Source organism: Nerophis ophidion, linkage group LG27 (genome assembly GCF_033978795.1).
Source record: "Nerophis ophidion isolate RoL-2023_Sa linkage group LG27, RoL_Noph_v1.0, whole genome shotgun sequence".
Lineage (NCBI taxonomy): Eukaryota > Metazoa > Chordata > Actinopteri > Syngnathiformes > Syngnathidae > Nerophis > Nerophis ophidion.
The window spans coordinates 12137475-12153167 of record NC_084637.1 but is presented as its reverse complement, the minus strand read 5'-3'; the positions used below and the strand labels follow the sequence as shown (position 1 = coordinate 12153167).

General features: G+C 37.0%; 1 protein-coding gene across 1 annotated transcript; it reads right to left on the bottom strand.

Moving 5' to 3' along the window:
• Positions 1-2049: 2049 nt before the first annotated feature.
• LOC133544026 (thymosin beta-12) lies at positions 2050-5657 on the bottom strand. The gene is made up of 3 exons (XM_061889014.1): positions 5494-5657; positions 4653-4765; positions 2050-2806 (listed from the first exon to the last, which is right to left on the bottom strand). The coding sequence occupies exons 2-3, from the start codon at positions 4750-4752 to the stop codon at positions 2775-2777; spliced, it is 132 nt and encodes a 43-aa protein (XP_061744998.1). The 5' UTR covers positions 4753-4765; positions 5494-5657; the 3' UTR covers positions 2050-2774.
• Between the last annotated feature and the right edge of the window lie 10036 nt (positions 5658-15693).

Below are 15693 nucleotides of genomic sequence, written 5' to 3'. Positions count from 1 at the left end.
GAACATTATCGCCAAACTTATGTAAGCGTCAATATATACCTTGATGGTGCAGAAAAAAGACCATCTATTTTTTTAACCGATTTCCGAACTCTAAATGGGTGAATTTTGGCGAATTAAACGCCTTTCTGTTTATCGCGCTGGAGGCGATGACGTCAGAATGGTCTCCGAGGTAATACAGCCGCCATTTTCATTTTCAACACATTACAAACACCGGGTCTCAGCTCTGTTATTTCCCGTTTTTTTGACTATTTTTTGGAACCTTGGAGACATCATGCCTCGTCGGTGTGTTGTCGGAGGGTGTAACAACACTAACAGGGAGGGATTCAAGTTGCACCACTGGCCCGGAGATGCCAAAGTGTCTGCCGCCAGACCCCCATTGAATGTACCAGAGTGTCTCCACATTTTACCGGCGGTGCTAAAGCAGACATGGCACAGAGATGTATGGATAACCTGCAGATGCATTTGCAACGATAGTCAACGAAATCACAAAGGTGAGTTTTGTTGATGTTGACTGCCAGCTAATCGATGCTAACATGCTACGCTAATCGATGCTAACATGCTATTTACCGGCGGTGCTATAGCAGACATGGCACAGAGATGTATGGATAACCTGTAGATGCGAAAAAAAAAACACTTACCAATCGACGGATTTAAGTTGCTCCAGTGTCAAAAGATGCGAAAGTCCTGATCGTTTGGTCCGCACATTTTACCGTCGATGCTAACGCAGCTATTCGCCCATGCTATGGCTATGAATAGCGTCAATAGCTATTCGCTCAATAGCTTCAGTTTCAATATTTTCATACTCCAACCATCCGTTTCAATACATGCGTAATCTGTTGAATCGCTTAAATCGCTGAAATCCGAGTTTGAATCCGAGCTAATGTCGCTATATCTTGCTGTGGTATTCCCATTGTTTGTTTACATTGGCAGCACTGTATGACGTCACAAGGAAATGGCCAGTGTCTTCGCAGAGAGACGAAAATAAGGCACTTTAAAGGTTTATTTAGGGATATTCCGAGACCGGTAAAATTTAGAAAAAAACTTCAAAAAATACAAGCCACTGGGAACTGATTTTTATTGTTTTTAACCGTTTTGAAATTGTGATAATGTTCCCCTTTAAGGGTTTGTAGGCACTTTGGGACTAGTCTGGGTCAAGGCGTCCTAGCCACTAATCCAGTGTTTTTTGACCTTTTCTGAGCCGAGGTAATTTTTTTTTCATTGAAAAAATGTACACCACCAGCAGAAATCATTAAAAAACTAAACTCAGTTGACAATAAAAATTCAGCACAATTATTGGATATGACTATAAAGCACAAACAAGCATGCATGACTATAGCTCTTGTCTCGAAGTAGGTGTACTGTCACCCCACACTGACTTATTTGCACTTTTTTGGGCTTTTTTCCTGTGTGTAGTCTTTTACTTGTTTGGTGGATTTTCCTGTAGCAGTTTCATAACTTCCTTCGAGCAATATTACCCACATCAACTTTGTTTTAGCAATCAAAAATATTTCAATTGTTTTTATCCCTCTTTGTGGGGACATTGTCATGTCATGTTTGGACGTACATTATCTTTGCTCCGCAGTAAGTTTTTGCTGTCCACCATTCTGTTTTTGTTTACTTTGTAGCTAGTTCAGTTTTGATTTGTTCCCCATAGCCTTCTCTAAGCTTCAATGCCTTTTCTTAGGGGCATTCATCTTGTTTAAGCATTAGACACCTTTTTACCTACACCCTGCCTCCCGCTGTTTCCGACTTTAGCTACCTGCTGATATGAAAGAGTATTACAGGGTTACTCTGCCAAGCTCTAGACAGACACTCAACATATTTGCAAACTATAATTACTGGTTTGCAAAAAATATTTTTAACCTAAATAGGTGAAATTAGATCATCTCCCACAGCACACTAGTGTGCCGCGGCACAGTGGTTGAAAAACACTGCACTAACCCACCAAGCTTTGCATTCAGATGTTTTAAGAGGGGACAGGAGGCAGATCTGGTTAAATGAAATTCTATTAGACAGTTTGTAGATTGCAAACACTTGACAGCACACATCTTAGTAACAAATCTTTTTTTATTACAACATTTCACGATTTTCCATTTCTTGCAATGGTTTGGTGGCAGAGTAATGCGATTCCAAAGACTAATTGGTGTAAAAAGCACATGGAACCAATAGACTTCTCCCCCCCTCTCCTCCTCAACACATCCTGACTCAGACAAAAAGGGACAAAGTGCATTTTAACCGTCAACAAGGTCCATTAGTTGCCAGATCGAGTTGGAATCCATTTTTTTCCATCCTCCAAAAAAAAATATACCATGAAGAAAACGTACAACTATCATTTTGTGGGGGTTCAATCACATTTTTTGGGGGGCCAACATATTTCCAAAAAGACAAGATAAGGAAAAGCTTGTCAGCTTTGGCGCAAAAGCAGCCGTACAAGAAGTTGTGGTGGCGGTGGGGGGGGGTGTTGAGACAGTGATGCACTTCCTGGGACTCAGGCCGGGCTCCGCCCCCTTCCCTGGGAGGCTCAAACCGCCTTCTTCATCCCACTAAACATGGCGGCAAGAGATGACTGAGGGGGGGTGCGACAACCACTGAGAAAACATCGCCCACCCACGCGAGAGAGAGAGAGAGAGTGTGTGCAGCACGGTTATTGTTGTCGTCATGTCGGTTACAAAGATAAACAGCGAGCAGAAGTGACTGAAAACAAGGCAATGCAGGAGGGGGGGTGCAGGGGGGTGGGGAAGGGGTGGCGGTTGCACAGGTCATGGCGAGGGGCTTCACGACGTCGCCGCCTTCTCCTGTTCGATGGCTGCGGAAGACAAAGGATATATTTTATCGAAAAATAGGAAATATTGCACGACTTCATATTTTGTTTACGTTTTGTAATCGATCGTAAGAACATTATGTCAAGACAAAAATCATTTAGTTCTACAATCGGAATCAGAAAATGTGCTATTTTCATTTTATCTTTTGGAAAAAAAAGTCATGAATTTTGATTAATGATAAAAATTGGCAATTTTTTTTAAAGACAGAAAGTCAATTCAAGGCAATTATCGCAATTTTATAAAAATGTGCTTGATATCCAAATTGAGTAAAAAAAAATGGTAACTTAGTTTTAAATGACATTTTTTTTAATATTGTTTACTTACCAAGTATTTATTTTTCTGATAATTAAAAGGGATTTCAAATATTCTTTAAAATAAAATTCAGGCAAAGACTTTTTGGTTTGCTAATATACAATTTGACTGCTTTACTTCCACTTTAAATAAACACTAACATAATTTAGATGTGACATTTAAAATTGTACTTATTCTTTATATCCACAGCCATGCAAATAGAAAAGCAGTTTTCCCTTTTTAAAAGGTTTCAACAATAAAATTGTTAAATTATTAGAAAAAACAAAGTTAAATAAAGGTGAAATGTTAGATTTTTCAAGTTTAATTTGCTAGAATTTAAATTCTTTTAATATCTAGATTGAGAACACATCAACATGGAAAAATTATATAATTGTAAAAAAAGAAAACTAATACTTTCTGGCTTAAGAATTTTGTCCTGATAGTCAAAAAGTTTATTGAAGATATTATTGAATATCAATATTAATGCAAATACATTGTTTTCCAATCCACAACAGCAAAAAACATTGTTTTAAGTGCTTTGGTTGTTCAAATAAAAAGTAAATTTTAATTTAGATGCTGTTTAAAATGTAATTTTATTCTTATTCGGATTCAAGCAAATGTCAAAGTTTTATTAGGATTCTTTTCCTACTTTGTGTAATACACAAAAAAATACAATACTGGCTAATTTATTTTGTTTAATAGTCTAATATATTATATTACAATTATAAATTTAATATTAAAATTACTAAATATCCTAATTGAGAATATATTTCCCCCACTTAATATTTAAATTTAGAATACTTCAACATGGAAAAAATTAAGGGTTCAAAACAGTAAAAAAAAAAAAAAAAAAATTAATTCATTAAACTATTTCTGGTTACACTAATCGTTCCTATTAAGTGATGAAAAATATTCAAACATGTAATGTCATTAAACATTACAATTTATAATTTCTTATCAAACACTGAAAAAAAAAAGTTTTTGATTGTCAAAAAAGTAATTTTTTTCATGGTGTTACATTGACAAATATTGAATATCCATAGTCCCAAAATTATTCTAACATACAATAAAGGTCTTAAACATTTTTTTAATTTTAGTCAAGTAAAGGCATAATTTTATTTTTTTTAGGCAGGGGGTTACATTTGCTATTTTGTTTCAATCATTGTTGAATATCCAAAAATTGAGAAGACCTTAAAAATACATTACGTGTTCCTTTAATTGTGAAACAAAGTTTCAATAATTTTTGCCTAAAGTCATTAAAGGTGAACTCAAATATTCACAAGGTTTGACTTAAGTTCTTGACTATAATAGTGTTTTGTAAATTGTACAGGATTGCTTATTTTTATTGGTTAGTAGTCTGTTTATTTCAATTGTTAGTGTTATTTATTTTACCCTATATTTGTTACCACTACCATACCCTGAGTCTTTAATCTCGTTATATGCAAATATAATGACAATAAAGTCCATTCTATTCTATAATCAAATCAACTATGGGCCACTAATCCTCCCCCCGCCCCCCCAGGGGCCACACACACTTACTTTCTTTTGTGGGAAGGGGATTTTTCTCCTGGGTCTCGGTCTTCTTCAGCTTGTTCTTGTCGAAGCTGGTCACCTCGGAGATGTCGGGTTTGTCGCTCATGTTGGCGGAAGGTCTGCCGAGAGCACAAAACAAGAAGTGAGGAAACTTTAAAAAAAAAAAAAAAGTGAAATGTGAGGTTTTTTGCAGGTCGAGCATGAAAACATCCACTTGATGGTCAAATCGGGGCGTTGTCTTCCATTGTGTCGGACACTTCACTGCTAACACTACTTTGGGCCAAGTCTTGCCTTCTTTTGTTCACCTCCGGCTGGGATTTGATTAGCATCCAGTAAACATTGATTGATTATCATAATCATCATCATCATCATCATCAGCCATAATTAAGTCCAGGCGTTAAAGCACATTTGCATAATAACGCAGAGGGTCAATGCATGTTTGCAACTATTTCTTAGTCATCGACGCTCCTTTTGTTTGCCCTCATGGCCAAATTCACGTAGTCACTTCCTCTCCTGCACCCCACCCCCCTCCCATCCCCCGCTGTGCAACATGAAGGAACCACCGCCCATGTTGCGCGTATCTTCAATCCGAATCGTGTTGAGCAACATATTCGCACCGTGGACGCCGAGACAAGGGAAACATGCGTGTGCGTGATTCTCTTCCACACACACACACACACACACACACACACACACATACATACAAACATACATAAACACACACAGCAGCCATGCTGTGCTATTAGCCACTCGGATCATGGAATTAGCTCTCCCACTTACGAGACAAAGAGAGCAATATAGTGTTTAATTGGCGACACCCGCATGAATAAAAGAGTGATTATCTTACCGATGACTGGTCGGGTGCTGGCGAGAGTTCCGATCAAGTGCGTTGCAGCAGTAAAAGGCGCGTCCTGGCGCAGGCGTTAGATATAGTCATCAATATGCTAATGAGCTGTGACGTCACCGGGCATCTTGCACCGCGCCGGCCCCCCCTGCTGGTGACTCGACGTAACTGCACCTTCCTGTGGCGGGGTCAAAAATGGCTGGTGTTGCCAACGAAAGTGTATCTACGTCCTTGTGTGGACTTTAAACAGGTTAGTTTCCACCCTTGGGTCGACTTGAATATGTACTCACTTATGTTATTCGAGCGGGATAGACTCGGGCTGTGTTTCAGTGTACGCACTTTAAATTCCTGAGGACGCGAATGTTGACAATGCAGAAGTGCACCTACCGGAAGTGACGATTACAACAACTATCCACTTCCGCCCTTTGTTTTTTTTTTACTTTTTGTGAAACAAATATAACATATGCAACAAATAAATCATGTTTTTTAACATGAATTAATCATAAGTAATTCGATACAAATGAAAATCAGGGAATTAAATGAAAAACAAATGGATGGATAAATGGAAAAAAATACATGATAAATGATTACTAAATAGTTATGGGATTTCTTGAAGCTTCTGTTTGTCCATACATTTAAATAGATGAGAAGTAGCAGTTGATTGGGAAAAGTGAAGGCTTTGTTTTCAGAAATAGAAAATGCCAAATACAAAAAAAATGTCAGTAACAATTAACATATTTGGGACATTTTCGTGTTTTTTTATGGCCCCGAAATGATCATTTTTGGACCAGGGGTCACCAACGCGGTGCCCGCGGGCACCAGGTAGCCCGTAAGGACCAGATGAGTAGACCGCTGGCCTGTTCTAAAAATAGTTTAAATAGCAGCACTTACCAGTGAGCTGCCTCTATTTTTAAAATTGTATTTATTTACTAGCAAGCTGGTCTCGCTTTGCTCGACATTTTTAATTCTAAGAGAGACAAAACTCAAATAGAATTTGAAAATCCAAGAAAATATTTTAAAAACTTGGTCTTCACTTGTTTAAATAAATTCTCTTTTTTTTTTTTATACTTTGCTTCTTATAACTAGAGAAAAAATACATCCTTAAAAATGATTTTAGGATTTTTAAACACATATACCTTTTTACCTTTTAAATTCCTTCCTCTTCTTTACTGACAATTTAAATCAATGTTCAAGTAAATGTATTTTTTTTATTGTAAAGAATAATAAATACATTTTAATTTAATTCTTCATTTTAGCTTCTGTTTTTTCAACAAAGGATATTTGTAAAATATTTATTCAAACTTATTTAAATAAAATAAAAATATTCTGGCAAATCTAGAAAATCTTTAAAATCCAATTTAGATCTTATTTGAAATTATTTTGAATTTGTTTTAAAAATTTTGTTCTGGAAAATCTAGAAGAAATAATGATTTGTCTTTGTTAGAAATATCGCTTAATCCAATTTTTTATATATTGTAACAAAATGCAGATTGGATTTTAAGCTATTTAAAACATGTCATCAAAATTCTAAAATTAATCTTAATCAGGAAAAATTACTAATGATGTTCCATAAATTACTTTTTATTTTTTTCAAAAAGATTCAAATTAGCTAGTTTTTCTCTTTTTTTTTCAGTTGAATTTTGAATTTTAAAGAATCGAAATTAAAGATCAACTATGTTTCAAAATTCATTTTTTCCCTGTTTTCTCTTTTTTTAAACAGTTTAATTAAGTGTTTTTTTTCATCCTTTATTCTCTAAAAAAAACCTTCCGTCAAAGGAAAAAAAAAATGTATGACAGAATGACAGACAGAAATACCCATTTATATATATATATATAGATTTATTTATTAAAGGTAAATTGAGCAAATTGGCTATTTCTGGCAAATGTATTTAAGTGTGTATCAAACTGGTAGCCCTTCGCATTAATCAGTACCCAAGAAGTAGCTCTTGGTTTCAAAAAGGTTGGTGACCCCTGTTTTAGACAATCAGGCGAGTTTGCCGTTTTAAAGTGTGAATTAATGCAGTACGTATAAGAGGGTGATGAATGAGGATGTTTTAGGGCGCATGCTCGCTGCCCTCAAACATTCCGGGCGTGCTGAGTGCAACATCCGGGTACTTGCGGCACAATGTCGTTTGACCTTAGTTGTGCACTCAATATGGTAAGTGCAACTATGGCTTGGAGACTGACGTGGCTGTGTTTATGTGAGCCAGGCTCCCCCTGCTGGTGACACTAGAATTGTAAACAATGCATTGTCAGCACATTCAGCACATGAAGACTCAGTTTGTGTGCATGTCAATAGACATGATGTGTGGCGAGGTTCATTTTTTTATGATAGAGTACTAGAGTACATTGTCTATTTAAAGGCCTACTGAAACCCACTACTACCGACCACACAGTCTGATAGTTTATATATCAATGATGAAATATTAACATTGCAACACATGCCAATACGGCCTTTTTAGTTTACTAAATTGCAATTTTAAATTTCCCGGGAGTTTCTTGTTGAAAACGTCGCGGACTGTAAGGAAATAATAGCGCTGCGCACACACACAGCTAAAAGTCGGCTGCATTAACCGCATAATTACACAGTATTTTGGACATCTGTGTTGCTGAATCTTTTGCAATTTGTTCAATTAATAATAGAGAAGTCAAAGTAGAAAGATGGAGTTGGGAAGCTTTAGGCTTTAGCCACACAAACACACGGTGATTCCTTGTTTAAAATTTCCGGAGGTGAAACTTTATTATGGATCAGAGCAGTCAAGCAAACATGGATCCCGACCACTTGTCAACCAGCAGTTTTCGGTGAGAAAATTGTGGTAAAAAGTCGCCACTTACCGGAGATCAGCTGAGCTTGTGCCGTCCATACAGCTGCCGTCGACTTCCATTAGAGAAAGGTGTCAACACACCCTTCCGACTATCAGGTACTATTAAACTCACTAAAACACTAGCAACACATTAGAAAGATAAGGGATTTCCCAGAATTATCCTAGTAAATGTGTCTAAAAACATCTGAATCGGTCCCAATGCAATAGCGTTTTTTTTTTTCTAGTCCGTCGCTATCAATATCCTCAAACACAAATCTTTCATCCTCGCTCAAATTAATGGGGAAATTGTTGTTTTCTCGGTCCGAACAACTCTTTTTGTTGGAGGCTCCCATTAAAAACATTGTGAGGATGTGAGGAGCCCTCACACCGGTGACGTCATCGTCTGCTACTTCCAGTAAAGGCAGAGCTTTTCTGTTAGCGACCAAAAGTTGCAAACTTTATCGTGGATGTTCTCTACTAAATCCTTTCAGCAAAAATATGGCAATATCGCGAAATGATCAAGTATGACACATAGAATGGACCTGCTATCCCCGTTTAAATAAGAAAATCTCATTTCAGTAGTCACTTCCTTTGAAGTCTAAAAGTTCCACTTAGATGTAGGGCAGACTTGGGCAAATTAAATGCGGCCCGTTGAGCTTTTCAATCTGGCCCACCGGACATTCCCAAATATATATATTTTTTTATATGTTTAAGATGGAAAGTGTAGCTGCCAATATGATGCGCAGTCATTTTTTCTAACGACCGTAAGTCTTGAACTATACTAAGTATTTCAATGGTTGGAATTTGCGCTTATGGATGATGTACCAGTTACTATGGTAATCTAATTAGTTACTATGGTCATCTAATTAGTTACTATGGTCATCTAATTAGTTGCTATGGTAATGTAAGTCACAGCAGCTCACACGAGGCACCAAGCAGTGTGGGTGGGAAGCGTTTCCACAGACGCGGAAGGAGATTTTCACAACAAAGTTCTAAAGCTTTGTGATGTATCAGATATATCAGATTATAGGTGGGTTTATTTTGTACCCTTCGCGTTACATATTTCACGGTTTGTTACATTTTTGTTGCGTTTCACTTGATCGTAAAATGTGTCGATCGAAAGGGGGTGTGACGTTCATATTCTGTCAATATTCAGTGTTTTATCCTTCATAGGAAAATGTAAAATTCCATGTTTTTTAGGGCGGTCTGTCATGACGTTTTTAGCATTCAATTAGACATTATTGTGAGGTTTTGTATTAGTGTTCCTAAATATAGATATATACCGGCCCCCAGACACATTTTTTTTCTCTAAATGTGGCCCCCGAGTCCAAATAATTTCGTAAGTTTTTCAACTTGTTTAAGTAAGGGGTCCTCGTTAATCAAATCATGGTAAACTTAGCAGACTTTGTGTTAATAACAAGAGAAAATGAAGGTAGCCAGCAATTCTATTTTGCATCCTTTTCTACTGACGTTTTCCTCAGGGTGCATGAAAAAGCATGAAGAAACACAGACTATTGTGTCGACCAGAGAGAAGATGGAAGGTATATTAAATAACATTTACGTTTTATGTGGCTTTCAAAATCCTGGAAATAACTTGAGTCAATAAAGTATCTTTCTGTCTAAGAATATAAAATAAAATGAAAAAAAAAAAATACTACTTCCTGGCGTAAGTAGATTGTCCTGATATTAAAAAACATTTATAATATTTAAAAAGTTACATATTATTGAAAATCAATATGAACAACCTCTAAAGGCCTTAGTGGCCACATGCGTGGACAGCACCTTTTAGCTCCTATTTCCAAAATTGTGTACACTACTGAATTGGGGTCTTATGCCGACATATGGACACTTATACTGCTATTTGGTGGTGTCAGAAGAGTATAACATACAATGGAATTTGGGGTAAAAAAATGTAAAAATAAAAATTTGCATGTCACTATACATGAAGTACACGTTTGTGGACTTATGGACTAAGTACATCATATTAAAAGATGATTTATAGTTTTTATTGTAATTAGGGTCCAATAAGCCTAAATAGCAAAGAGAAATAAATAAAAAAGCACGTAAACAAACAGCTTGGGCCTTAAGAGGTTAGTTAAGGCAAATACTTTGTTTTCCAATTTACAATAGTAAAAAAAAAAAAAAATTGTTTCAAGTACTTTGGTTGTCCTAATAAAAAGGCAATTTTAATTTAATTTAAATGTTGTGGTTAAAATATTGTATTCTTGAAATCCGGATTCAGGCAAATGTAAAACAAATATATGGATTTCTTCTGCTACTTTTCGTAATATGCAAAAAAGAATACATTGGCTAATGTATTATTTGTAATAGTAAATATCTTATTACAAGTATAATTTGTGTAAATGTAATATGAAAATGTATTGAAATTATTACTAAATATAAAAATGAAGAATTTTCCCCCCACTTAATATCCAAATTTAGAGAAAGGTTCAAAATTGTGAAAAACAAAAAAGAAAATAAATGAATTAAAAACAATAATATTTTGTGGTTGGTATTTTTTCCTGATAGTAAAGTGATTACAAATATTTAAAAAAGTTACATGTATTGATATTTCTAAACATTAAAATGTATGTTTTCTAATCGAACCAATTGTGTAAGAATAAAAAAGTTTGATTGTGAAATAAAATAGTTAGCGACAATTTTTTTTCATGGTGATACATTTACAAATGTTTGTTTAATCTTGAATATCCATATTCACAAAATGATTCTATCATACAATTGAGGTCTTTAAAACATTTTTTAGTCAAATAAAGGCATCATTTTAGATTATTTTGGGGCAGGGGGTTAAATTTGCTATTTTGTTTCAATCATTGGTGAATATCCAAATTAAGAAGACCTTAAAAAATACTATATACATACATACATATACAGAAATTAAACAATGAAACAAACCGTGAAACAATCAAGATGTACGTGCTTTAAGTGCAGACTTTGAGCTTTAATTTGAGGGTCTTTACATCGCCAATCAGGTGAACGGTGTAGGAATTACAACACATTTTATATGTGCCTTCCACTTTTTAAGGGACCGAAAAGTTATTGGACAAATTAACATAATCATAAATCAAATTCGCACTGTTTCATACTTTGTTGCAAATCCTTTGCAGTCAATGACAGTTTGAAGTGTGTAAGCCATCGACATCAAAGGACGCTGGGTTTGGTCCATGGTGCTGCAGCTGTCTTCACTTCCAGAAAGTTCTTTGGGCATTTTCTCTTCAGCAAGTGAAATTCACAGGATTCAGGTTTTAAAGGGGAACATTATCACCAAACCTATGTAAGCGTCAATATATACCTTGATGTTGCAGAAAAAAGACCACATATTTTTTTAACCGATTTCCGAACTCTAAATGGGTGAATTTTGGCGAATTAAACGCCTTTCTATTACTCGCACTCGGAGCGAAGTCACATAGGTAGTCAATCCCCCATTTTCTCAAACACATTACAAACACCAAGTCAAATCAGCTGTTATTTTCCGTTTTTTCGACTGTTTTCCGTACCTTGGAGACATCATGCCTCGTCGGTGTGTTGTCGGAGGGTGTAACAACACGTGCAGGGACGGATTCAAGTTGTCTTACGTGGCGTGTGCATCGATTAGCACGGCCTGCTAATCGATGCTAACATGCTATTTAGGCTAGCTGTATGTACATTTGTAGCTCTATTTGCATCCAGCCTTTCCCTCCACCCATGTTTAATGCCAAACAAACACTTACCAATCGACAGATTTAAGTTGCTCCAGTGTCACAAGATGTGAAAGTCCAATTCGTTTGGTCTTTCACATTTTACCGGCGATGCTAAGGCAGACATGGCACAGAGATGTATGGATGTATGGATAAAGTCAACAAAATCACAAAGGTGAGTTTTGTTGATGTTATTGACTTATGTGCTAATCAGACATATTTGGTCGCGGCATGACTGCCAGCTAATCGATGCTAACATGCTACTTAGGCTAGATGTATGTACATTTGTGGTTATATTTGCATCCAGCGTTTCCCTCCACCCACATTTAATGCCAAACAAACACTTGCCAATCGACGGATTTAAGTTGCTCCTGCACATTTTACCGGCGATGCTAAGGCAGACATGGCACAGAGATGTATGCATATCCTGCAGATGCATTTCCAACAATAAAGTCAACGAAATCCCAAAGGTGAGTTTTGTTGATGTTATTGACTTATGTGCTAATCAGACATATTTGGTCGCGGCCTGACTGCCAGCTAATCGATGCTAACATGCTACTTAGGCTAGCTGTATGTACATTTGTAGCTATATTTGCATCCAGCGTTTCCCCCCCACCCACATTTAATGCCAAACAAACACTTACCAATCGACGGATTTAATTTGCTCCTGCACATTTTACCGGCGATGCTAAGGCAGACATGGCACAGAGATGTATGGATATCCTGCGACACTCAATCGATGGTTAGAAGGCGATCGCCGAATAGCGTCAATAGCTATTCGCTCAATAGCTTTAGTTTCTTCTTCAATTTAGTTTTCGCTATTTGCCTCCATACTCCAACCATCCGTTTCAATACACGTGTAATCTGTTGAATTGCTTAAACCGCTGAAATCCGAGTCTGAATCCGAGCTAATGTCGCTATATCTTGCTGTGCTATCCGCCATGTTTGTTTGTATTGGCATCACTAGATGGAAAATGGACGGTGGCTTCACAGATAGCGAAAATCAGGCACTTTAAAGCCTTTTTTCGGGATATTCCATGTTGGGTAAAAATTGGGAAAAAAATTTGAAAAATAAAATAAGACACTGTGAACTGATTTTTATCGGTTTTAACCCTTCTGAAATTGTGATAATGTTCCCCTTTAAAAAACTTTGGTTGTTTTTGCAGTATGCTTCGGGTCATCGTCCATCTGCATTGTGAAGCACCGTCCAATGACTTTTGAAGCAGATAATATTGCCCCAAACACTTCGGAATTCATTCTGCAACTTTTGTCAGCTGTCACATCATCAATCAATATAAGTGATCCAGTTCCATTAAACTACCATCACCATGCTTCACTGATGAGGTGGTATGCTTTGGATCTTGAGCAGTTAGATACTCTTCTAGTTCCATCATTCTGCTACAAGGTGATCTTTGTCTCATCTGTCCATAAGATGTTGTTCCGGAACTGCACAGGCTCTTTTAGATATTTCTTGGCAAACTCTAATCTGGCCTTCCTGTTTTTGAGGCTCACCAATGGTTTACACCCTGTGATGAAACCTCTGTATTTCCTCTGGTGAAGTCTTCCCTTAATTGTTGACTTGGACACAGATAAACCTGCTGTAGCTCCTGGAGACTTTTCTAGATCTGGCCAACTGTTGTGAAGGGATTTTTCTTGACAAGGGGAAAGGATTTGTCTGTCATCCACCACACTTGTTTTCCATGGTCTTCCAGGTCTTTCGGTGTTGCTGAGCTCAGCAGTGCGTTCTCTATTTGTAAGGCTGTACCAAACAGTTACAATGAGATAATAATTATGATAATATAATTCACAATGAGAATGTTCTATTGCTCAATTATTGTGCAGAAATATGGGGAAATACATATCACAGCAACATTATGCATTTATTTATTTCACAAAAAAGAGCAATTCGTATCATTTTTACAGTAGGTTATAAAGACTACACAAATCCATTCTTCATTAGGTCAGGATTGTTAAAACTAATAGACATTGTAGAATTGCATACTCTATTAGTGATGTTCAAAGCTCACCTTCAGCACCTCCAAAACCTCAAATCTAGACTCCAAACATCCCAGAACAAGCTAGTCAGGTTACTTCTAGACCTCCACCCCAGATCACACCTCAATCCAACCCACTTCTCCAAGGTGGACTGGCTCAGGGTGGAGCACAGAGTAAAACAACTTGCACTGAGCCTACTCTATAAAATCTGCTACACCTCCCTGATACCGAAGTACATGTCAAACTACTTCCTTAACGTAAATGACCGCTATAACCACAACACTAGGGGGAGCTCCACAAACCACGTCAAACCCAGATTCCGATCTAACAAAGGTTTTAACTCATTCTCTTTCTATGCCACATAAATGTGGAATGCACTCCCAACAGGCGTAAAAGTCAGTACATCTCTATCCCCTTTCAAAACCGCTCTAAAACAACACCTCCAGGCAACTTCAACCCTTTACTAACACCCTCCCCCTTCACATAACCAAATGTAAATAATCAAATGTATTTTTAATGTATATATTTGTTGTTATGCTACGGAACTTACTATGTTCTCTGTACATATCCTACTAAGTCAGACCTACACTGCTGATATCAACCAAAGCTGGTTGTCAAATGTTAGAGTTGTATTAATAAATAGAGGTCGGTGTCTAGCAGGACCGATAATCAGCATTTCCGTTTTTTTGGCGTTGAGTTGCAAAAAGTTAGCAGACATCCATTGTTTAAATTCATTAAGACACGCTTCCAACTGACTACAGTCCGGCGTGTTGGTCAGCTTTAGGGGCATGTAGAGTTGGGTGTCATCAGCATAACAGTGAAAGCTAATACCGTATTTGCGTATGATGTCACCTAGCGGCAGCATGTAGATGCTGAAGAGTGCAGGGCCAAGGACCGAACCCTGGGGAACTCCACACGTTACCTTAACGTAGTCCAAGGTAACATTGTTATGGGAGACGCACTGCATCCTATCAGTAAGATAAGAGTTAAACCAAGACAGGGCTAAGTCTGACATACCAATTCGTGTTTTGATACGTTCTAATAAAATATTATGATCGACGGTATCGAAAGGAGCGCTAAGATCGAAGAGCAGCAACATAGATGACGCATCAGAATCCATCGTTAGCAATAGATCATTAGTCATTCTTGCGAGGGCTGTCTCCGTAGAGTGATTTGCCCTGAAACCGGATTGAAAGGTTTCACATAGATTGTTAGACGCCTGTGTTGTGGTTTGTGCAGCCCTTTGAGACACTAGTGATTTAGGGCTGTATAAGTAAACATTGATTGATTGAATGTATATACTATGATGATTAACCTGTGTGATGACTGTACGCTGATAGTATATATTTGTACCATGAATTGATTTACGTGGACCCCGACTTAAACAAGTTGAAAAACTTATTTAGATGTTACCATTTAGTGGTCAATTGTACGGAATATGTACTGAACTGTGCAATCTACTAATAAAAGTTTCAATCAATCAATCAAAGCTAGAAATAAAGTTATTTTGAAGGACTTACAAAAGTTATTTGTGTTCACGTCTGAAGATGAGAACCACAGAAGGCCGTAGGACTTTAAACATCCAAGAGTGCGAACACATTTGAAACAAATGCGCTTGTCTGTTGCTGATGTAAAATCATGGATTTCTCTAAAAAAAAGACTTAAAAAGTTGTAAGAATATTTTTTAATTTAAAGAGTTACAAAAAGAG